The 26,316-nt window shown below is 29.6% G+C and overlaps 1 protein-coding gene across 2 annotated transcripts in view; it reads right to left on the bottom strand.

Annotated features, from left to right (window-relative positions):
* Window positions 1-10,909: 10,909 nt before the first annotated feature.
* LOC123302353 (transcription factor EC) overlaps window positions 10,910-26,316 on the bottom strand; it is a 102,760-nt gene continuing 87,353 nt past the window's right edge. For both annotated transcript variants that reach the window (XM_044885250.1, XM_044885251.1), the window contains exons 2-6: window positions 24,117-24,696; window positions 18,343-18,532; window positions 17,531-17,772; window positions 13,548-13,745; window positions 10,910-12,030 (exon numbers count right to left, since the gene is read on the bottom strand). In XM_044885250.1, the coding sequence (XP_044741185.1) occupies window positions 11,803-12,030; window positions 13,548-13,745; window positions 17,531-17,772; window positions 18,343-18,532; window positions 24,117-24,696 (1,438 nt within the window). In that variant the 3' untranslated portion in view covers window positions 10,910-11,802. The remainder of the gene's footprint in view (window positions 12,031-13,547; window positions 13,746-17,530; window positions 17,773-18,342; window positions 18,533-24,116; window positions 24,697-26,316) is intronic.

Here is a 26,316-nt window from a genome sequence, read left to right as displayed (position 1 = left end):
AAATCATAATATCGATAATATATAACACTTGTTTCTGTGTTACGTTTACGACACTTATCACTCAGTGAAAAATCTTAAGAAGGAACATTCATTATTAAAAAATAGTTTAAAATACAACGAAAAAGAAAATATAATTCTGAAAAAATTCAGTCCACAGACGTTGTAGTTATAATGAATTTCAGTCTCAGTTTTTTACTAACGACTTAAAAAAATAATAAAATTTTTTCAATAGGTAACAGATTTCTCACCTGGTGCGCCAATAATAACCAACATCTCCGTACTGGAGATCAATACTTGTATATACTGAAGCTTACTCAAACAAAAATAGCAAATAATCTTCATCATTTGTCTTCTGGAGATTAATAAACTAACTGAAATTCGGATATGAACAATGGACATTTATATTTTGGTCAAATTTTTATTTTACTAATTTAACGACTTCGTCGCAAAATTAAAAAGCAATATGGTCAAAAAAATCAAATTAAAAAAATCTCTGATTTTTAAGTGCGCCAACGACGAACAAGAAGACATCCAGCGTTGTGGTTAATCTAGTTGCATATCTAAAATATATATGCTTTTAAATGCAATACCAAAATCACTGTCGATAACTTGAAATTTACCTTATAGATCGTTATATCGATAATATATAACACTTGTTTCTGTGTTACGTTTACGACACTTATCACTCAGTGAAAAATCTTAAGAAGGAACATTCATTAATAAAAAAATTGTTTTAAATACAACGAAAATGAAAAATATAATTCTGAAATAATTCAGACACCAGGCGTTGCAATTATTAAAAAGTCGCAAAATTAAAAATCAATATGGTCCAAAAAGAAATTCAAAAAATCTGTGACATTTAAGCGCACCAACGACGAACAAAAGACATGGTAGAAGTATACTTTCCACATACAAAATTAGGTACTTAGCAGCAAGTTAAGAGCGTAGAACAGTATCGCGTTTTATTTCAAAAACATGGTTCGTTTTACTCTAAGATCTTGAAAATCACACTTCGGTGTTCCCATCTCTGCTCCTTTCTTTTTTTAACACTTTGTGCAACGTAGCAGCCTCTTCTAATTGATTTTTGTGCACTTAGCAGAAGTATGAAGAATTATATGTAAGTTAATTTAGTGTCAAGGGACCGTATCCATTTCTCAGCCCCTTCGCCTTCTTGCATAATTCCATCTTAAAATTGGCATATTTCGGTCAATATTAAAACTAGAAAGTAAAAAAAAAAAACAAAAAACAAAAACCAAAAATTAACTAAAATGTGCACAATTGTTGAACTTTTCTTATTTGATACATAGTTTTTTGTAATTTGTAAAAAAACTGATTAAAACCCCCTAACCCCCCAAAAAATCTAATAAACAGTGGAAGTGGAAAATTTCAAAGATGCATGAATTTTTTCCTTTCAGATATTTATTTTCATTGTGCTATATTTAACCACGTCGAAATTAAAGTTATTTTTATTCTAACTATTATAAATTATAATTACGTATAAAATATATAGATGCTTTTTTTCTTGTTGAACCTTTTAAAAACTTTTAAAATAATGTAAAACTTTTTCAGACCAAATATTAGCATTCATTCAATTTTTCTCGTATATGTGTAAATTAAATACGAAATAGGCCCCAAAAAACTACTGCATTCGGAGAGCAAAGCGAAAAATGATGAAACTCGAAAAGAATGTTGCAGTTTTTAAAGTCGGTGTAGCGTTAACAAGATACAGCTCGTTAATTATTCTTGCAATTACTTTTTTAATTGCAAGAATATCTCAACTAATTCTAATTACTAACTAATTAGTCTAATTGAAATTTTTATGAAAATCAAAATAAAACAAGTGGAAACAAACAATTAATTGAGTTAATTGTTGAAATACCATGTATAGGCAGTATTGATTACAATTTCACATTACACATACGTACACGTCACACATACAACTGATAGTATGCAATATAATGCATATTATAAAATTTGCGTCTAATTTGCGCCCTCGTAGGTAAACAGTGATGTTTACGAAAAAATGTTTCAAACAAAAGTTGTTTATTTTTTTATAAGGTACATTTTTTACATTTAAACTTTTGTTCTATCTCTAACGGTTTACAAGACCCAATTGACCTATGTTGCTCATTTACGAACTTAGTTTTACTTTTTACGTCCTGAGCACGCTATAATAATTTCAGCTTGATAACCCATTTCGTTTTTGAGTTATCGTGTCAACAGACAGACAGACGGACAACCGAAAATGGACTAATTAGGTGATTTTATGAACACCTATACCAAATTTTTTTTCGTAGCATCAATATTTTTAGGCTTACCAACTTGGGACTAAACTTATTATACCTTGATATATATTACATATATACAAGGTATAAAAATTTTTGAAAAATTGATGTCAACAAAAACATAACCCTATTGTTAAAGCATATCATAAGTCCATTGATGATGATGAGTGTCATGCCCTAGATCAGGCGTTGACTATCACGGCTTTCCACTCACTAAAATGTAGAATAAACTGTAGAAAATTATATTCTTTTAACTGTAAAAAAATGTCATCGTGAAGATTGGTACATCTTTAAAAACATACTATAGTTTGCATCTATGTAGTTATTGCAGTACAACATAGCCTAAAAAATTCATAAAAGTCGAAAAATAGGGTTTTTTGATTTTAAAAAAAAAAAACAAAAAAACAAAAAAAAAAACAAACAAACAAACAAAACATCCTACAAAAAAATTTTATCGAATGAGTTGAGTTTAATTAAGAAACGTATATTTTACGAGAAAATCGCAAAATACCGTCAAAAATGGCGGTTTAATTTTTTTAACGGATTGTTTATAATTTTTAATCCATAGATTTGGCTGAGCGTATAAGATTCATTCGGAATTCGGAATCAAGAATGTTAGAAATATTTATTTGAAAATTGAAAATCGAAATAATAATGTGAAATTTTTCATTATCAAAAAATAAGGATTAATATACATTCAACACTTCTGAAATTAATAGATATTCAGCCAATCTATGGATATTTGTGGTTACAAATACCTATATCATTATTTACTCACCATGACGATGAACCAAAACCAACATGCAGTATTTTTTACTATATAGTAGCTTTTAAAAATTTCTACCTACCCTGTCTAAAAACTCTGCACTATAAATACAATAAAATATTTTTAGACTTTTTTGTCATAGTCCCCCGTACAAGGACCTTTAATTGTTTTGACACACAAATGTAAAAACTTTCTGAGTGCCTTTTTTGCGATGAGTCCAACAAACTTTTCTAGTACGAAAAGTTTCGGCGCTGTTGCGTTTTCGAATGCTCGATTCTTGGAATTATCGATATGTCGTTACCATGACTTTCCGTATATACAACTTTGATTTTTGGAAATTTTTTAATAAAATTAATTTAAAAATTTTGGTCAGCTTGTCCGACAAAAATCATGTTGCGTATGGGATATCCACCACCCCAAAAATATCCTTATAACGTCGCTATGACTCCTCATACATACAAGTTTCCTTTTTTGAAAAATGTTTAGTGAAGTTAATTTAAAAATTGTGGTCAACTTGTCCGACTAAAATCATGCTGGGTATGGAGTGTCCACCACCCCGAAAATTTCGATATAATGTCATTATCTCTCCCCGTACATACAACTTTAAATTTAATATTTTTCGATTTAAAATGAAGTACTAATTAAATATGAGTCCGACAAATATATAAACAAATATGTATCCGACTATCTTAATCACATATATTAAAAAAATTACACATGACATATTATTATAAACTGTAAAACAATAAATTTTTCATAATTTGTAAATTTAAGGTACTAAAAATAATTTATATGAAAATATTCCCATATATTATTTAAATTTACGCGGCATAGTTTCACGCGAGCCACCTTTTTCAGATTTTCCGATTGAAATTATTTTATAGATGATTGTAATTTCATACGACAAATTTTATGTCAATTTAATATATTTAAATAATATACGTGAATATTTTATTCAGTCAGAACCCATATACCATAAATATATTTTTTTTTTTTTCATTTTTTGGTCGGACTAAGTATATTTAACTCAATATATTTGTCGGCCGAGTCGACATTTACATTTAGAATACTATTACCTATCATTGTTATTTTTGTCCGACATGTATGTACGGGGAGACATAATGACGTCATATCGACATTTTCGAGGTGGTGGACACTCCATACGCAGCATAACTATTGTCGGACAAGTTGACCACAATTTTTTAATTAACTTTACAAAACAAATTTCAAAAAATGAAACTTGTACGTACGAGGAGTCAAAGTGATGTCATATCGACATTTTTGGGGAGGTGGACACCCCATACGCAGCATGATTTTTGTCGGACAAGTTGACCACAATTTTTAAATTTATTTTACTAAAAAATTATCCAAAAATCAAAGTTGTATATACGGAGAGTCTTAGTGACGTCATTTCTAGGAATCGACACAAGTTTTACATTTGTATGTTTCAAAAAATTATAAGGTCCTTGTACTGGGGACTATTATAATTATATAGACTATCTTTTGTTTTGCAACATAATAAAATATAGATTTCGTATTTATTTAAATAAATATATATTTTTTAAACATTAACAGTAATTACCGTACATATTTTTATCATTTTATCTACATAACAGAAAAAATTTTTATATTGGAATTATAAATACAAACTAAACACAAGCCTAAAATCACAGAGTAAATTTTAATTAAAAGAGTAAGTTTTACTAAACGAAATTCATTAAAATTCACTACTAAAATAATTACTTAAGTAAAATTTTTTCTTTAAATTTGTGCTTCTTACTGATTAAAATAAAGTAAGAAATAAAATTGTACTATTTGAGCAATTTGATATAAAGAATCAGTTATGATCATATATCACATATACAAACCATCACGCCTGATGGCACGATATACTGCCATCAAATAGAGGAATCATTTTAGACAAAAAAAAAGTGAAAACATACAGTTGACTGAGTATATTGTTTATTACTCTGTCACATTACATATACATACATGTCACACACATATATGACTGATATACCCATTATAATACATACTACACAATTTGCGTTCTCATGGGTACACAGTGATGTTAACGAAAAAATGTTTCAAACTACAGTTGTTTATTTTTTTTGTACAAAGAACATTTTTTAAATTTAAACTTTTGTTCTATTTCGAAAGGTTTACAAGATGGGTCCTACGCACCCAATTGACCTATGTTGCTCATTTACTAACTCGACCTCACTTTTTACGTCCTTAGCACGCTATAAAAATTTCAGCATATCTCCTTTTATTTTTAAGTAATCGTGACGACAGACGGGCAGAAAGACAACCAGAAATGGACTAATTAGGTGATTTTATGAACACCTATACCAAAATTTTGTTCATAGTATCAATATTTTTAAGCGTAACAAACTTGGGACTAAACTTGGTATATCTTGGTATATTTCATATACAATGTATAAAAAGTGAAAATGAAGAATTTTTTTGTACTTCGACTTATGGCACCAATTTATTTTTTAATGTTCAAAAAGATCCATATATCAAAATCTACATCTAATCACCGCGTATACGTTTTTGACCCATTTTGTTGAATATTTTAAATGTTTTAAAATTTGCATAAAACATTTGAGAAATGGATCATAAAAATGGGAATTCCTGAACATTAAAAAAAAAAATTAACCCGATAAGTCGAGGTATAAACAAATTCTCTTTGAATGCTAGAATGATTCGTCTAAAATTACATTGAACTAGTGTAGTGCAGTTAATGAATGTATTTTGTTCGAAGTTTTTTGACCATGAACCGATTTTCATGTTAAACAACTCGTTAAACTCGTAATTGTATTTAGAAAAAGTCTCTTAGATTACTTTTTGGGTCTTCCCAACCCTTTTTCGGAAATTCGACGTTTATGACCTAGAGTTCTTGAAACGTATTAAAAATAACAATAAATGAAGATGAATATATGAATCTGGTGGCTTTTGGGGTCGGTGAATTCGAATCTGACCACGAAAAATTGGAAAATTCAAATTGGCGGACGGAAAATTCCATTTTGTAACTATATTAAAATATAGATATATCAAGTAAATATTATTGTTCTGGGGATTTTCCAAGTCGCTGAATCCGAATCTGACCATAAAAAATGTGAAAATTCGAAATGGCGGAACTTCTGAATTTAAAAAGTTTGAAAACCCACAATGATAGCCGGAAAATTCAGTTTTTAGGCACAAATTTTTTGCCAATAATACAAAAAAGAAATTACAAAATGATATATCCCAAAAATAATGCTACCTTGGGAGTTGCTGTGATCATTTAATCCAAATCTATACTTCTATAATATATGAAAGTTCAAAATAGCAGCCGGATAATTCAATTTTTCGCCGTAAAACATATTTTGAACGATCAAAAACATGAAATTAAAGAAATTGGACACTTAAATTAAAATATACTGATATCCCACTAGTTTTTCTGGACAGAAAAATAAACTTAATTGAACTTAATTTCCCGGCCACTATTGTCGATTTTCAAACTTTTTAAGTTCAGATTAGTAATCAGCGAATATTTTCTTGATATATTTGTTTTAATCGAGTAACAAAATTAAATTTTCCAGTCGCCATTTTGAATTTGCACATTTTTCATGGTTGAATTCGCATTCAGCGACCTCGAAAGCTTCTAGGACCATTTTCTTAATATATTTATTTTAACTCGGTTTTATATTATCGGGGATCAAAATCTGAATTCTTCAGTCGCCATTTTAAGTTTTCTTATTTTTTATGGTTGGATTCGAATTCAACGGCCCCACCCAAAAGTCCCCAAATTGTATTTTCATCCTACTTTTAATACGTTCCAGGAACTAAGGAGCATAAAAGTCGAAATAATTTCCGAAAAAGAGGAAGAGAAGCCCCACAAATTGATTTAAGGAACTTTTCTAAATGCAATTACGAACAAAACGAGATGTTAAACATCAAAATCGGCTCATGGTCAAAAAGCTTAGTGAGACCGTACTGATTTTCATTAACTACACTTTAGAATTTTTTACCTAATTTTAAGACAGTATATTTAGCAGAATTGTGAGATACTTTTTTCGTAAAATGTACTCCAAAAATGAGTATCCTACCAACTGTCTTGACGGTTTGTATATAGGAACAGAGCGTATACTCCATCCGAAATAGGTGTAAATTAAAGAAGTTAAAAGAGCAGCTATGCCAATTTGTAGGCTCTGACTTGTAGAATAACAATTTTCATATTCGGATAATAGAAACCTGCATGTGTTTATGATTTTCCACGTTTCTGCATTATTTGAAGCGATTTAATGTTTTTTTTTTTTTAAATCATTAGTCTATTTAGGTGATGGACATGCCCATCATGCCCATATGGGTGGATTCGCCACTGTACCAGTGGCTAAAATACGAAAGGCTAGAAAAATCAAAATGTACAGATCGAGAGGAAATTGTATTTTAGTTTTTGAGTAAATTGCAAAAAACGACCAGAACGTGGAAAAATTGAATATACACGTAGATTTTCCCGAAAATACGATAAAAAGTAAAGTTAAAGACATAGTAAATTGGAAAAAATTGCGAAAAATTGTATCTCTTCCGTAATCAGCATTTTTTGTGCATGTGAAATATGTTATTTTTATTCTACAATTCTAGAGCTGCTGTTTTACTTTCTTTCTTCAAATCAGCGACATTGCATCTATTTTGAGTAGAGTAATAGAATAAAAAAGAGAAATAATTAACCAAACTTCATGAAAAGGCAATCTTCATGAATCAGCCCAAAGGAAAAATGACTCATCCATTTTTATTTTTTCAAATTAATATTTCCAACTCTATCGCACAGAAAATTTGTATATAACTGTTTAAAAAACTTTAAGGGTGATTCCATGAAAAAGTGTACCATGAATGGTAGTACTTAGAGCTTTCAGTATCTTAAGTACCTTAATAATACATTTTCTTGGTAAATGTTAAGTTTTCATAAAAATTTCATTATTTATGTTTATAAAAACATAAAAATTCCAATTATTTTAAATTTTATTAATGACTTTTCGATTGTAATTAATTTTACTTAAAAAAAAGGCATTTTAGTACATTTTTATATCTTTAAAAGTCACTATCTTCTCTCCTCTAATATTAATATCTAATGTTCCTTTTAAAATATAACCATGGGGCTGTAGTTAAATTACGTAACGCATTTAGAATGACTTTTCAACCCCTACCCCCCTATGTAACAGATTGTAACAAAATATTGAACGAACTTCCGCGTGTTTTGTACATAATTTTTTCTTTTTTGAATTTTTGAGTATTATGGTTGAAAATCTTGAGCCATTTAATCAGGTTGGAAATTTGTGTAGGTTGAGTGATCTTTTAATACGAAAACGGTCGCAACGCGCTCCTTTCAAAATATTAAAAGTTAGCTACAATCAAGTCAAGCACGCGAATTTTAATTTAAATATTTTTTAAAATCATCAAGGACCCTCTCCCTCGTACCATAACAAATAGTTACATTATGATTTGATCCCCCCTCCCCCTAACTTTGTTACGTATTTTAAGTACAGCCACTATTTTGCAATCCAAAGTGACGATAATGTCAGTGTCACGATTTATTATATCATGTATATAAGAAATATATCAAAAGGGGGTACCACACGCCCTGGTTCACTGGCTACGTAAACTCCATATAGGTTCATTCACACCGGGTTAACGTTTTAATTTGTCAAAGGTGGCCCCCAAAAATATTACAGTATAAAAAATACAATATATATCTATTTATACTGATGTATGACTCATTGCATACCATATATTATTTTAAAAAGTTGGTACGAGTGTTTTTAATTTAAGGCATTATCCTAAATAATTTGGTGAATTATTTCTCTTTTTTTCAAATTTTTTCTTAATAAAATACTGTTTACTTTGTTTTCAAAAAAAAAGTTAAGTCTTTAAAACGAAATGAATGTTTGTAAACTGAATGGAAACATTAACCCCTATGGAAAATTTTCAAAATCAGTGGAAAACAGTCCCGTGTTTCCTAATGTACATAAGGAGATAAACATAAAACGCATTGAACTTAAGGTGGGCGCTCCATATAAAAAATTATTAACCAGAAAAGCTTTATTTTAAAAAAGAAAAAAAAATGAAACAATGTTGCAAATTCGTTACTTATAGATATTAGGTGTAAAAAGATAGAAAGGGGTTATATCCAGTTAGTATTTTCAAAGAATCTGTGAAAATTTCAAGTTGATCCGATAAATATTCACGAAGATAAATGCATCAAAAAAAAAAAACTGAGTGTAAACGTCGTTTGAAACTTGAAAACACGTTTTTTTCGAAACGGCATATTTAAAGTCGGTGAGCTAGATTTCTCCGAAACGACTCGACCGATCGGTTTCGAATTTTTACACAATCTTCTTAGATATTTTCTTCAGGGTTTAATCGAAGGAATAAAATTTCTGAAAATTATTTCAATATAGCAGTACCATATCAAATTTTTGAAATTGGGCAACGGGATCCTCAAATTGAAGAAATGTCCTATATATATACGTATTTTATATTAATGTAAAATAAATGGTCTTCCAGAAAAATCTCATAAGAAAGTGTATTTCTTTATGCTCGCAACTAGGTATAACCCTTTAAAACAACTTACATTTTTGAAAATTTTCAAATAGATAATATATCTTCAAAAAAAAAATGAGCTCAACTTTTCTACAAAACCAAAGGCACTTGCCCGTGTCAAATGATGTGAGATAGATTTTTATACGAAAGCCTTTCACAATGAAAGTTTGCACTTTTAAAATGTTATTTTGTGTCGTATAAATTACCTGATTTATTTGAAGAAGTGGTTGTCATTGTTTGCAGAAGTAACACAAGTAGTAGTCAGTAAAAAATACTTGTGTCTCAAAATATCACTTTCAAAATCGGTAGCCATTGTCGCAAATTTATTGGTTGAATCAAGCTATGTTATTTCCATTTTGTTTATTTAGTTGTTTTCTAACAAATCAGTATAAATTAGATCATTGAAATTATTAAGTCATTGCTAAATTTAACAACGAATTGAAGAATTTTGGCGGCGTAATACAATAAGCCTAACCTATAAGAATTAAAAATCATCAAAGTGACTATTTTTACTAAAGTAATAAAACAAAGTATATAACATGCTTAGAAGTAGAACCCACCTTAAGCCAAATTACAAATTTATTGAAGTACATCATTTGTAAATGTCAAACATTTAATAAAAGTCAGAAAAAATTGGCTTGAATAATACTAATTTTTTTACGCTATTTTCTCAGAATATTGACACATTTATAACAAATATCATGAAAGTAATTCTACAAAAATATGATTTGTACCATATATGATACAATTGAGACTTAATTAATCAACCACAAATGTTTATTGAAACAATTTCAAAGACTTAACTTTTTAAATAAATAAATTGTTAGAGCTTCTTGAAAAAAAAAATCGAAAGATGAAAAAATTTGACATGGTTTTCATTTTTAACTTCTTTTTATTGTATAATATTGTCATCAATAGCGTATATGGACTGCAGTCTTGATAAATATTAATGAATTTATCAAACACGTATAAACTACCTAAAAAAAATTATAAAATTTCTTGTTGTAAATTGTTGAACCTCTCTTTAAAAATAGCTTAGTCCATGATTACACTTAAAATTAATATAATTAATTCACTAATACTCTTATGTCACAGCACTAAAAAAATTTTGAATGTAAACAGATACTTAAAAAAAGTACTCTGTGATTTTAGGCCATTTTACAATAAATTACACTTTTCAAGAAACTCTAACAAATTTTATTATGAAAAACTTACGATAGGTACTTGTAAAATTGTATTTATATTTTTAATCATTTAAATTAGTTCACGCAATATTAAAATTATATGGAAAAACACTTTGTTTAAAGTAAACTTGACCTAATATATTATGGCTTGTGTCAACATAACACGCAATTGTGCCATGATTTAGGTTATTTTGCATTTCGGGTGCGTTCAAATGTTTTATAAAACAATAAACTTAAATTCACAGACATATATTAAACATAAACTGATAATAAATTTTACACCATAACAGTACAATTCAATTAATTCGAATTTATATTTTTGTTAATTATAAGTTATTTTAAATCAAAATTAAAAGATTTAAATTAAACTGTGTGTCTTAAAAATGTATTTTGTTTTTTTTTTTAAATGTTGACCTCTGTAAAATAACTCTGTAAGTATAGTTTTATACTTACTTATATATAGACCTCTGTAATTATAGTTTTATACAATTGCAATGAAGATCACTGGTATATATTTAATATAAGTCTGTGGTCATAGTATAAATGGACGTCAAACGTGATGTGATAATCAAAAAGGATAGAAAAGAGGAGAGTTAACTCTGCGAATTTGGCGGCGTTGATTGTATCTCACGACCATAGTATACATCTACACCACTTAAATCAATGTTATTATGTAAAATGAATTAGCATAATGGTCTTGATTCGTGCCATGTGACGCATTAACAAACCTTTAATCGATTTTGATATATTCGAACATTTGTTTGATTAACCCGTATAATGCATCAGATACAAGTTTCGGGGCATATCAATTTACTACACTGAAATGGATAAGGATAACTTATAAATACCTACATCAAATGTTCTTTTTTCTTTTAAGTTTACAAAAATTAACAGTTCAGTAAATCAAATCGTAAAATTGCGTGAACTACAACTTTCTTTCTTTAGATAATCAAAATCTTTTCGATATTTTTTCAAAATTTTTTTAATCAACCATATCTATATCTGCTAATGGATCGGTGTTTAATTCAATCGAATGTGGAGATCCTGGTGACAGCATTGGATTTTTATGAGGTGACAATAAGGCACTTGGTTGGTACACGGTGCTTGGTGACGATAGCATTGGATCTCCTCGAGTTTGTAGACCATGATGGTAATCATCTTCTATAATGTCATCCATTTGTGTTACGGTTAATGCCGGTGCATCAACCTTCTAAAAAAAAATATTACTCTTATTATTTCCGAATCAATGAAATATTTTATATCTTAAATCTCTTTTAAGTCGGATACCGGATAATAATCAAGTTTATTTTAATAATCATACGTCAAAACTGTTTTATTAATTATTTTAGTGCTCAAAATTAACAAGTGGCAAATTGTGGTGAATGAATATTAAATTTTCCGCATTTGTTTGTAAGAGGCAACTCCACTTGAATTCGTATACCAGACCAGCCTCTGAAAATAGCTTTTCACTGAAACTGCCAGGAGCAGAAGGACAAATTCTAGCAAATCTTCACAACTGCGGGTACTGATTCAATTTAACTGGCCACCAATGTATGGGTCGTCTTTGCGATCGATTCGAGATGTTTTTAAGAAAAAATCAATGTCTATTAGTCTTTAATCTCTATCAATACTTTTATATTAGTCTTTGCCTTTATTGAAACAGTACCAAAAAGTGTCATGACCAAGTAATTTTAGCATTTTAGCAAATGATGAAGACGGAGGTAATCTGTTACTGTCACAAGGAGATTCGAGTTTTTTTATTTACTCTATCATAATTTTCTGTCGGGCTTTTTTACTTTCAAGAACTCCTTGATTAAGACATTTTTTGTTAATTAATCAAACATAAAACCGCGAGGACAAGTGAAAAAAAGTGGAACGTATCTTGCCAAATATCCGGTATCCCGTATCCGACCAAACCATTATCCGTTTCATCTCTAATTTTTATTATTCGCAAAACGTAATTAATGAATGGCCCTTTAAGACGATCCTTTAAAGTGTTCAGAATACATAACAATTTTTACAAATTTTTAAATTTATAACCTAAAAAACTATTTAGTGTGACACTCGTTTTTGACGCTATATCGACAATCTAAAAATGACGCGAAAAGACCTATTTTCAGTATTAAATTAAAAGTATTAATAATGGAGATAGACTTCCGGGAGTGGAATTTTTTTATTGGAAATTTTCAACTCTTAAATAATCCTAAATATTAATATTTTATGAAATTGGCGAAAAACGAAATACGTTTTTTTCATCTTTAATTGTTTATAGCTTTTACAATTTTTGTATGAGCTAAAAAAAAAATTATTTCGGCACATTTTTCTAGAAATCATTCCGATTCCAACGATCTATAACACGTATTTTAACATTTTATAAATTTCACCAATTTGAACTTATTGGGTAGACTAATTTTTTCTATATTATTTTATATTCTTCAAATCATTTTTAAAAACTTTTACAAATTTTGCTCATTTTTATATAAATTTTAAATTCTTTGTGACGAAGGTCACTTTTTTAATTGGATTCTACTCATCAAACTCGTCACTTTCAATTCGTAGTTTTTGAGATGTTTATTGAATCAACTGGTTAAAATGACTGTAATAGTTACACATATTAGAAAATTGAAGAAATGTCCTATATATATACGTTTTTTATATTAATGTAAAATAAATGGTCTTCCAGACTGTAATAGTTACACATATTAGAAAATAATGTCGATAACATACCTTTGGTAGTTGTGGTGTTTCTAATAATATTGTTTTTGATGAAATTGGATTGTATCGGAAAATGTTGTTATTGTTAGGATTGGGTGTTGATGGTACATTTGACACCGCAAATTCATTTGATGACAAATTATTTGATATTTGTTGCCATGTCATATCTTGAACTGGTAATCCGTGTGATTTTGCTTGTAATTCCAATTCCTAAATAATAAAAAATTGTTCAAATTATTATATTTTGATTAGTAAGTAAATACGGAATCCTGGTTGGCTCACCGATTTAAGAGAAAGTGGCGCTACACTAGCTGATTTTTCACATTTGTACCCACAAGGGGCCATCCATAAATTACCTCACACGTTGAAGGGGGGAGGGGGAGGGTATCATTAGAATTTGACATTGTGTGACAAGGGGCAGGGGGGTCAGAAGCTTTGTGACATCACATTTCAAAATTTCTGATGTCCGAACGCGAAATTTATAGGTATACAAAAAAATATTAAACATTTAAATTAAACATATTAAACAAACGTAATCTTTATTATATATCTTTATAATAAGGGCCATACATATAAAGCCACTAATCAACACAAAAAATGACATAAAAAACAAGAGATGTTACCCATCGCGAAAATTCGTCCTCAAAGAATTGCGGCTAGGCGTGCCCTAGAGATTCTCTGTTTAATGAATGATGACGATGCTTTACGGATGGAAGAAAACGATGTTGATACGAAGGATGTTCCTGACATCCAAATTCAGAACGAAAATGAAGTGGCTGATTTACCAGTAATAAATAATATAAAAGAGTGGGTCCAAAGTCCATGGACATAAGATGATTATTTCTTAACTAGTCACTCGTTTCTATACTTTGAATATTTAACTAAAAGTTGAATTTATTAAAGATTTTTCAATAAATATAATCAATGGAAATAACTGTTTTTTTTTCGATAAAATTGGAAAATGTGTGACGTCACGTCAGGGAGTAGGGGTTTTTCAAAATGTGACAACTTGTGACAAGGACGGGGGGAGGAGTTAAAAAGTCCTGAAATTTGTGTGACGTAATTTATGGATGGCCACCAAGTATAATAAAACCAACTAGCAAAAAAGTTACTAGTTCATTTTCAACTTGTGTACTTGACACTTGTGGATTCAAAAGCACATAGTTGGGGTCAAAACTAACAAAAAAATGTTCTTAGACATTTGTCTCTAAGCCCTTCAGTTTTCGAGTAAAATTTGAAAAAAAAACGTGAATTTGAAAAAGAACGTGAGAACGATTTTCATCTCTCAAAATGTACATAAAAAAAAATCAGATTTTTAATATGTATAAGTTTTTTGTTTGTAGTGTAAAGCTTACTCAACAACAACCCGTTAAAAATTTGATCTAATTGCATTTTAAATGCTTGATTATTAATTGTGAAGAGAGCGCGCGAAAAAACCACCCAATAATAACAATTTTCTATTCTATGGATGCTAAAAGGCAACCTCCCGAAAAATCGGATAAACGACATGGCACTACATCGATATCATGATGAGAAACCAAATTTCCTTGTTTACAAAAAGGATTGTAACTTGTAAATTTTTCAACCGATTTTGATAATTCGTTATTTTTTTCATTTTTTACTCGAAATAGAATGTACTTTGATAATAACTGGAATAAAGTAATGTTCTTGAGGATCTGTTACATAAAAAACTCGTCAAACTGTAAAAAACGTTAAAAAAATTGGAAAGTCTTAGATTAATTTTATAAAATATCCTAATTTTTTTGTAGAAAGTATTAATAAAAATACATATTCTTAAAATATATATAGTTCAATGTTTCTAGTTTTGAAAACCGTTAGGCAATCGAAAATCGTTTTAAGATTGAGTTACAATTGTTTGAGTGCGCGGAGTATACGGAAAACAGGTTTTCTACTATAACTTGCTATAACTTGAAAATTTGGGTGTGTTAGACAATTTTGAAACACATTATCATGACGTACACATCAAGATCTACAACGTACACTAGGTCCTTCGAAAAGTGCAAAATCACTGTAACACGATGTAATGGAGCATAAAAAATAATTAATATTCGAATGCAGGAGAGGAGCAGTCAGCCTAACTTAAGGTTGAACATCAGTTATAATAAGTCCTTTCGCGATTAGAAACCAATCAGTAAGCCACGATGAGTTGAATTCAATCGTAATCACTATAACTACCGATATTTACAGAATTCGTCTTCATACAGTTATAGATTAATGTAGGTACTCAATTAACAAATAAATCTCAAATTTTTTCCTCGTCTTTAAAATCAATTGGAGTCTAGATTAGCCATCTACCAACGATTAATCAATCACTCAAATAAATAGCTCTGTTACGCCAGCGACGCAAAGTACGGCAATCGCCTTTAAAAAATGCCAAAACTAGGTACTATTTAGGTCCTAATTAGATAGAGTCAGAAATTAGGTGCTTTGTAATTTACACCGCAACTAAATACTCAAAGTTACGTTGCTAGCATTATGTGATGCTAGCAACGCAATGAAAATAATAATGAAATAGTGAATGTTAAGGAAACAAAATTAGGTGCTTAATAAGTGTGAACGGTTAGGAGCGTGAAACTGCATAAATAATAAACGAATGCCTCGAATTTCGCAAAACAACGGAACTAAAAACCAGGTCTCCCTGAAACCAGGATGACTGCTTATTCAGGGTATAAACTAAACGTGGCCCTTAAGTGCTTGCAAGAAATTAAGATGAAAACGATCTAAATAAGCGGGAAAAAAATTCGGGATACCTGATTTGAGAGAAAAAATAGGTAATATACAATTAAGTCTTAAAATGTTCCTAAACTATCATATAAACAATCAAAATAAAGTGCTAATTAATTCTATATTTTCTGTATTGTTTTAACAACGAGTTGGTTTGGTTGAGTTTTTCGACTATGGAGGAGTTGGTTGGGTTCTGAAGTTTTTAGCCCTAGTTTTAAAAAATGGGACACTACTACAGAAAACGGAGATCTAATCGTAAACTATGTATAAGAGTTCAAGTTAGACTTTTACATGCATTTGCTAAAATAATGTCATATTTTTGAACGCAAGTGCTAAAAACATCAGAACCCAATCAACTTGTAACTAACAATACAGAGTTAGTTACAAATGAAATAAATAGTTTTTTCCACTTATTTATGATCTTTTTCATCTTAATTTCTTGCAAGCATTTAATTACCACGTTTAGTTTTTCCCCGATTAAGCATTTGTCCTAGTTTTAGAGAGGCTTGATTTTTAGATCCATTGTTTTGCGAAATTCAAGGGCTTTCGTTGAATAATTATGTAATTCCTCGCTCCTGACCGTTTAACACTTAATAAGCACCTAATTTTGTTTCCTTAACATTCATTACTTCATTATTATTTTCATTGCGTTGCTAGCATCACATTATACTTTGAGTATTGAGTTGCGGTGTAAATTTCAGAGTACCTAATTTCTGACTTTGTTACCTAATTAGCACCTAAAAAGTACCTAATTTTTTCATTAATGCGATTTCCGTGCTTTGCGTCGCTGGCGTAACAGGGCCAAATAGACCACTAGACGTCTCTTCCTCACCTATCAAATATATTCGCTTAGCGTACTTAAATATAAGGTATTGAATAATTATTTCGATTAAATACCACTTAAATACATTTTTCTAAATATACCACTACCCACAAGTTTTTGCGCACAATTTTCTGCGCCCTCTATTTCAAAACGGTTCAACATACCGCCAAAATTTGTAAAAAATTTGATCCTCTACAACTTTTATAATAAATGTTAATATGATTGAAAGTAGAAACCAGAGGGTGAAAAGAAGAAACGAGTCTATATGTGACTTTTGAGACAACATTTATACTATCAAAATAAAGGTTTGTACAAAAATTCAGCTTATCCCGTTAGATTAAGAGGTTGACCACTTTTTTTGACTAAAATTATCGGGTTATATAAGAGTTTTTTTTACTAAGGAAATAAGTTTTCTTGAAGATCTTACCTGTATACGTAGCATTAATTTTCGATTTTGGGTTTCAATTTGTTTTCGTCTCACTTCATCTTGTTTAAGACGTTGTACTTCATTCTTAAGGCACTTAATATATTCTACTGAGGATTTGAGTATTGTCCCTTTATTAGGCCGTATATCACGCACTATTTCATAATAAGGATCGTTGTTTTTCGGTAGCAGCGTTCCTAGTTCTTTAATTCTATCGTTTATGTTAAACCTTCGTCGACGCTCAACTATAAACAAAAAATAAAATTATTAAATAAATTACAAATTGTGTATACATGTTACAAATTAAGGAAAAGAAAATAATCCTCTTGGTTTTCGCTAAAACCTGGTGAAATGTGTTTCTTAGTTGTCAAATATCATTAATAAGCCATGAACTAGCTCCACAAACGTTTTTATTTGTGAAAGTAATTCGGCTGTTTGAACAAGTACGGGGACTGTTCATTTTTTTGCAGTAAATGATTGTTCAAGGTTCCTTGATCACAATAAACACAGTTTTGGGGCCTCTTGCGGAGAAAAATCTTTGTTCGTAACATTTAAAAAATAAAATTTGGGATGTTTTTCATTTTGATATTCCCAAGTACCCACAAACTAAGCATTCTTCAATTGAATTTCTAATTTTATTTCCGATATCTGCTTTTTGAAACTCGAGTTATAGAGTATAAATATGTACTATCAATAGCTCGTAGGGAAATAACATTTTATTCGAGTTACAAAGTCTAAATAATTCAGCGGAACCATAAGGATTTACAAGACATGGCCAACATACACCACCAGGCTAAAGTTATGTAAAAACTTACTCATGTTATGATTATCCTTTTTCTGCCGATCTTTTGCCAGCGCATGAATTTCCGCATCACTAAGAAGAACAGGTTCTGGTTTAATTTGTAAATCGTTACTGCTGCATAAACTCGTGATATCATTTTGGTCTAGTGTTTTCATCGTATCTGATTCTAATGTGGAGAAAACATCTCCTAGTAAATCGTCAGCCTAAAATAAAGAATAAAGACTTATGAATGAATTAAATAAAATAATCTTGTTTTCTACATAATTGTTGATAAATTAGTGGTGGCAAAATCCGTCATTGAGCATGATTAATTTTCGCACAGGAAATTTTTTCAGAATCCCGTTTGAAACATACATACTTTTACTGAACGTAAAAGTGTAGGTTACCGGTAGGTAACCCGATTGGATATTGTTCAAACCAATTTTTTTTAAACAAATAAGTTATATTTACCGACTCGCTTCAGAAAAATTTTATTATATAATAGGGTACTTTCAGTAGTAAAAAATAAATTATGAAATCTGAAAAAAGTTAAAATTTATGTAAAAATATACTTAAATATTCTGATTTCGAGTCATAAAAACACATTTTTCTTTTATAATATTAAAATTAAAATCGTAATTTTTAAATTGTTTGTCACGTGACCTAAAACGCTGGTGTGATGTCCTATCGGTATGAACCATAGACCATGAGTTCAGTGTAGACAGCTGGGCATAATATATCCATAGATAATAATTATTTGTATTTATTATAATTAGCTGTCTATGAATATAACTGTCAAACTTTTCTGTGTTATTTCGTATAATGATACCGATATTACGTCACCAAATTGGATGCCCGTGTTTTTGACAGTTTAAAAAAAGTTTAAAATTTAATTTAAGTTTTTGGCAAGAAAGCGTGTATATTTTCCCGAAATAAACTTTTGGTGGCTTTTTATTAACAAAATCAACATTTTGAAGTAATTTTTCAAATATAATAGAATACCCTATTGGAGTCAAAAAAATCAAAAATGTTCTAGGACATTTTTCTCTAAAATATCCAGTTTTCGAAAAATTTGAAAAAAACCGAATAAAATGCGTTAAATTTGAAAAAACCCGATTTATGCGATTTTCATCCCTCAAAAAGTAAATGAAAACATCAAATTTTTAATAATTGATAAGAGAGAGCGCTAAAAACCACCCAAAAATAACAATTTTCTGTTCTATAGATGCTAGAAAGATAGGATTTTCACCAATCTACTTAAAATAAAGTCAAAGTTAGGTACAGATACAACAAAAAAATTTAATTTTCCACAACGTTAATTTGACTTTATTTTGAGTCGATTGATGAAAATCCGATTGTTAAGTAGGTATTACACTACAACTAAAACATTTATACATATTTAAAAATCTGATTTTTTCATATACTTTTTAAGGGATGAAAATCGAAAAAATCGCTTTTTTCAAATTTTACGAATTTTATACTTGGAAACTGGAGATGTTTGAGGATTCCGTCAATATTACTTTTATGTTTAAAAAAAAATTAGTTTAAACAATGTTCTACCGGATTCCCATCGGCAACCGGCACATTTACCAAGCCATGCTCAATGACAAATTTTGCCGAGACTTAATCTTATAACCTTAATAATTTAATCTATGTTTTAAAGTTTGCACCCCTCATATAAAATCGTTTAGCTTAGTTGGTTCAACTGCTTTGTACGACAATGAGCCATGGTTTGAATCTCGCAGTAGTGTGTACGTTATTTTAATACAATATTATAAATAAAATAAAATTATTTTTAATATAATATTCTTATTTTTATTTTTATTACTTAATAAAAATAAAAATATAAGAGGATGCAACATTTTTAATAAAATATGACACAAGAATGGTTCATTAAATATGGCATTTATATTACAAATTACTGATTTAAACCGATAAAAAAAAGTCCATTCTGATTGGGCCCATATATTTACTTCTAGGCAAAGCCAAATTGACTGACTGCGGCGGATACGCGTACATCGCTTGTATTCTATATATAAATATATGAATGTAAAATTCAAACTTGAATTTTTATATATAGTTTACGATAATATCTCTGTTTTCTGTAAGTAATTAAAACAATACACAGGTCCAATAATGTTACAATAATAATTTTTAAAAAAAATTTGTGCCTGCTGCTGGATTCGAACTAAATACTCACTAAAATAACAAAATACATATCCATGCTTTAATTCGTGCTATTTTATGTTCACAGAAATGACCATAATACAACATATAAATAAACAAGTGAAAACTAACAATTGACTGAGTTAATTGTTGAAATACCATGTATAGACAGTGTTGATGAAACAATCGTTTGTTTTTTGACGTCACGTTAATAAAAAAAGACATCCACTTTTAAATAGCTACACACACACTGATAGTCCCATATTAATGCATACTATAAAATTTGCACCTAATAAGCGCCCTCGTGGGTAAACAGTGATGTTTACAAAAAAATGTTTCAAACAAAAGTTGTTTATTTTTTTATAAAGAACATTTTTTACATTTAAACTTTTGTTCTATCTCTAACGGCTTACATGATGGGTCCTACGAACCCAAGACCCAATTGACCCATATTGCTCATTTACGAACTTGACCTCAGTTTTTAGGTCCTGAGTACGCTATAAAAATTTCATCTTGATATCTCTTTTCGTTTTTGAGTTATCGTGTCCACAGACTGACGGGCGGACGGACGGACGGACAACCGGAAATGGACTAATTAGGTGATTCTATGAATACCTATACCAAAATTTTTTTCGTAACATGAATATTTTTAGGCGTTACAAACTTTGGACTAAACTTAATATACTATGTATATTTCATATATACATGGTATAAAAATGTAAAATATTATGTGAGTGCGATGCGCGCGCATACGCCGCAATTAAGTGATTTTGAAACGATTAAGTCAGTGGTCCATATGTAACGTAAATCTTGTATTATAGTCGAAATAAATACAATTTTTCGAAAAATATAAAGAATTAAAATATAAAAAAATTTTTTATATACTCTTTAATTGACGACCCAAATCGCTAATTAAATGAATTAATCAGGTTGAATGTTATATGACTTGTATATAAATACAATTATTTCTTTTATTAGAAGCAAGCATATCTGGTATGATGTATTATTATAAATATTATCGAAGATAATAAATGAGAACTCTAGGATATTTCGAAATAAATTTCTATTTTTTCGATTTGGTGGCGGACTGCACTCCGCCACCAAATTAGCAAAGAGTATCATTCATAATAAGAGTAATCACTAGCTAATTCTTACTGATGATGACTACTTGGTAGTCGAAAATACGTATTTTTAAAATACAAAAAACTGATCTAGGCAAAAATCGAAATTTATATGATGTATTATATTCCACGCTTAAGGCTATTTTCTTACTCCTAAACATTCGAAAAAGTAATCTGAATGCTAGTCTACGTAAGCGACGTATAATTACAGCTACCTAAACCTACAGTGTTGGCCATATGCAACTAATTAAAAGCCGTAGTAATTTCAAGTTTCCAGGAATTTGTAAAACCCCACCCATTCGTACAGTTGAGACAGTTGAGAATTGGCAAGCAAAAATATTTTTATTAGTTCTTAGTTTTTGCATTCAATTTGCATTCAATCAACGTTTACCAAAAATTGAAACACACTTTCATAAAAATTCAAGCAGATTTGTCCATTTTATTTTTGACAAATCTTTAGGATGGAAAATTTTTGAAATTTCATAGAGAATAATTTACAATAAAAAAAAATATTCTCATCACAGTTGATTTGGAAATGAGACGAAGTAAAATTCATGGTTTCCGTAACATGTTCCCCTACTGAGTATAACAACTGTAACTTAGGTCATTTTATCCAAAAACTGCTGAGTTAGAGTGGTTATCAAAAGTTTTGTTAGTATGGCTTTTTTAAAAAATTTTTGGTAACAACCTTTTTTTAAATTTTGTATCATTTTTTTATCAGTTATAAATTAAAAAGTTACTAAGTGTTCCATTTCTAAAATTCTAAAATATTAAGGAATTCAACTATTTAAAGTACTTTGCATATAGCATGCAGCCCTAACTATAATACAAAATTCAGTTGAATAGCTCGTAAAAATTTTGGCTTTGACTCTTCATTTTCTAGAGTAATTTTTGACAAAAAAAAAAAAAAAAGAATAATAATCGTATCCATTGGACGATGCTTGAATGAATAATTTTTAAAATATCGACTAAAATCGTACACAAAAAGGTTCTGTAGTCTAGTCAACAAATTCAAATTGGTAAAATATAGAAATATTGGTCGTAAAAATACGTGTGATAGCTCGTTAGATTTGAAATGATGTCTAGAAAAATGTACCGGAAGCGTTTTTTTAGCACATTAAAATTGTAAAAGTTATAAACAATTACAGATGAAAAAATTTTTTTTGATTTTTCACATATATTTCCTTAGACATTAATATTCAAAAAATTAAAAAAAAAGATTCTTAAGCAGGTGGAAATTTCCAATAAAAAACTTCGACTCCCGAAAGTCTATCTTCATTATTTATAATTATACCATGTATATATGAAATATACATAGTATATTAAGTTTAGTCCCAAGTTTGTAACGCTTAAAAATAATGATGCTAGGAAAAAATTTTGTCATAGGTGTTCATAAAATCACCTAATTAGTCCATTTCCGGTTGTCCGTCCGTCTGTGGACACGATAACTCAAAAACGAAAAAAGATATCGAGCTAAAATTTCTACAGCGTACTCAGAACGTAAAAAGTGAGGTCAAGTTCGTAAATGGGCATCATAGATCAATTGGGTCTTAGGTCCGTAGGACCCATCTTGTAAACCGTTAGAGTTTTAACAAAAGTTTAAATGTAAAAAATGTTCCTTATCAAAAATTAAACAACTTTTGTTTGAAACAATTTTTCGTTAACATCACTGTTTACCCGTGAGGGCGGCAATTAGGCGGAAATTTTATAATATGTACTATACTTGATTATCAGTTATGTATGTGTCACATGTTTGTATGTGTAATGTGATAAAGAAATCAACACTGACAATGCATGGTATTTCAATAATTAACTCAGTCAATTGTTTGTTTTCACTTGTTTTAATTTAAGAATGAAAATATTTCTTTTTGCGTCATTTTTAGATTGTTGTAATAGCGATATAAATGACTATCTCACACTAAATAATTTTTCTAAGGTATAAAATATTAATTTAAAAGTTTGAAAAAATTTCGGAGCGTTCTTAATACTCCGGAGTGTTCTCAATATTTATTATCGTAAAAAATTATTTAGTGTGAGATATTCGTTTTTTATGACATAACAATCATCTAAAAATTATGCAAAACGATCTATTTTCATCCTTAAGTTAAGATTATAAATAGTGAAGACGTTCGGGAGTGGTAGTCTTTTATTGGAAATTTCCTTCTCTTTAAGAATCTTTTATTTTTATTTTTTTAATTTCTTAAGTATTAATATTTAAGGAAATATTGGCGAAAACGAAACATCTTTTTTTATTCATCTTTAATGGTTTATAACTTTTATATGGTTTATAATTTTTTATAATGGTTTATAATTTTTATGTGCTAAATAACGCTTCCGGCAAATTTTTCTAGACATCATTCCGAATCCAATGATATTTCTATATTTAACCAATTTGAACTTTTTACTTAGACTACTGGCGCAGTGTTTTCATTAGGCACTTTGAGAACTTGTCATCCAATCTGAAAAGCGTACTTGTTTGAAACTCATTCAAATTAAAATACTTAAATAAATGTATAAATACCTCTGATGCACTTGTGGCAACGGAACTTAAGCTAGGTGAAACCGTTTGAGTGTCTGGACTCGCATTTGATCCAGTAAAGAAATCATTACGAACGTCCGATGGTAAATGTGCATAACCCATGGTTCGATTATCTTCGGCATCGGAAATAAATGTACATGGAGCCGTTTGAGGAATTCCTGTTCGCAGGTGTGTTACTTTAGTAGTTTGTGATTTTACGTTATTTGATGGCACAGTAGACGAAGGACAAAAGAATCCATTATGTGACGATGATACATTACCAAATGATTCTGTTATATATTGTCGCACTTGACTTTTCTGTTTTTCAATAACATGGTATCGTGTGGGATTCTCTAATTGAGTGCGAACTTTTAGAACTTGTGGTGGTAAGTCGATGCCTATACTTGTTATAGGAACTTTAACTAATGTTGTTGATATATCATCTGTGTTTGTTGAGTTGCTTGTTTGTGATTCTTGTGATGCTTGAAGTGATTTTCTAACTATTTCTTGTTGCTGTTCTCGCATCAATTGTAACTTCAATTGTGTCCGAGATTGTGGATTTGATGTTTTGAATGTTGGTGGGCTATAACAAATAAAATCTAAGTTTCAACTTGGGACTAAATATAATATACATTGAAAGATTTCATATACAAGGTGCTCTGTTATTGATAGAAGAAAATTATACCAGTAAATTTAGCTTATCCAGACAAATGATAAAGCTCATTACCAAATTTCGATCTGAGGTCTGATTCGGGAGATGTGGCTATGGGCAAAATAGAAAGATTTATGAATTCACAGACCTATCAAACTCATTAAATTAGTAGGTGTTACTTTAGAATATAGAGGGGACTGTCATAAAACAATAATTGATTGTAAATTGATTTAATTGGGTAATGAATACTAAAAAAATATTTTATTGTCGTTATTTATAAAGAAAAAAAAATTATACATATTTATCAAATTATTTGACCAATACAAAGACACTGAGATGTGGGAGGTATCAAATTATACATTAAATTGAGATTAAATTGTGTAATACATAACGCATATTGTCATAGCAAAACACAACAACTTTGATAGAGCAGACTTGATAGAGCACACACACATGCGACCAGTCAAGCGAACGGTAGAACTGGACTCAGATATATGCTATCAAAACAATGCAGTTAAATGTGAGAGCAGAGCTGGTACAATTAAGAACCTCTAAAAAAATTTTCAAGTTAAAAAATTAATTGTATCTTAATTATTTATTGTACATAAATTAGGGCTGACTGACCAGCTCTGTTCTTACATTTAACTGACTGATTGTTAAAACTGTTATTTATATGCAATATACAATTTATATTACAATTTTTTGCTTTAGTAAATTCATTTAAATACCATGACAATCATCAAAGTTTTGATAGCACATAACTGACCCCTGTTCTACCGTTCGCTTGGCTAACCACATTATGTGTGTGTACAAAACTACTATTCTCAAATGAGTTTTAGTAAATTCAAAGAATTTTTTTGGTCTGGCTCTTAATCCATTATTGCCTAATACTACTGGCTGCTAGTACTGATCTTTTGGGCAGTGGTGGTTAGAGACAACATAATGTTAGAAACAATGAAAGCCTGTTATCGTGTCATGGGCGTCGTCAAGGGGTGGTAGGTAAGGACAGCAGCCACTACCTAGACATTCACAAAAACGGTTCAAAGCACGAGTTTACTATAAAATTGAATCAATAAAGTTACCTACAAATTTTCAACTTACCTACTTTTATAGTTTTTGAGAAGAAGTGAACTAAATTTTTGCCCTAATTTGAACTCTCACGTGTAAACAAAGTTATTTACGAAAAAATGTTTTCAAAAAACAAAAGGTGTTGGAAAAATTTTGTATACGAAACAATTTTTACAATCAGACGTTTGTTCTTCCTCTTGCGGTTTACAAAGCCCAATTGACCCATATTGTCCATTTACATCACTTATTGTGCCAGGAGCAAGATAAAAAAAAATTTTCAGCTTCATATATCATTACGTTTTTCAGTTCTCGTGTTAACGGACATACAAAGGGAAATGGACTTATTATTTTAATTTTATGGGTACTTATATCAAAATTTTAGCATTAATATTTCTAAGCGTTACAAACTTGGGATTTAACTTAATATACTCTGATATATTTCATATATAGGGTATAAAAACTAAATAAATTCATTTTTAACAA

This window comes from Chrysoperla carnea, chromosome X (genome assembly GCF_905475395.1).
Source record: "Chrysoperla carnea chromosome X, inChrCarn1.1, whole genome shotgun sequence".
Classification (NCBI taxonomy): Eukaryota; Metazoa; Arthropoda; class Insecta; order Neuroptera; family Chrysopidae; genus Chrysoperla; species Chrysoperla carnea.
Note: the sequence above shows the minus strand (reverse complement) of the source record. Positions and strands in the feature narration are given on the sequence as shown.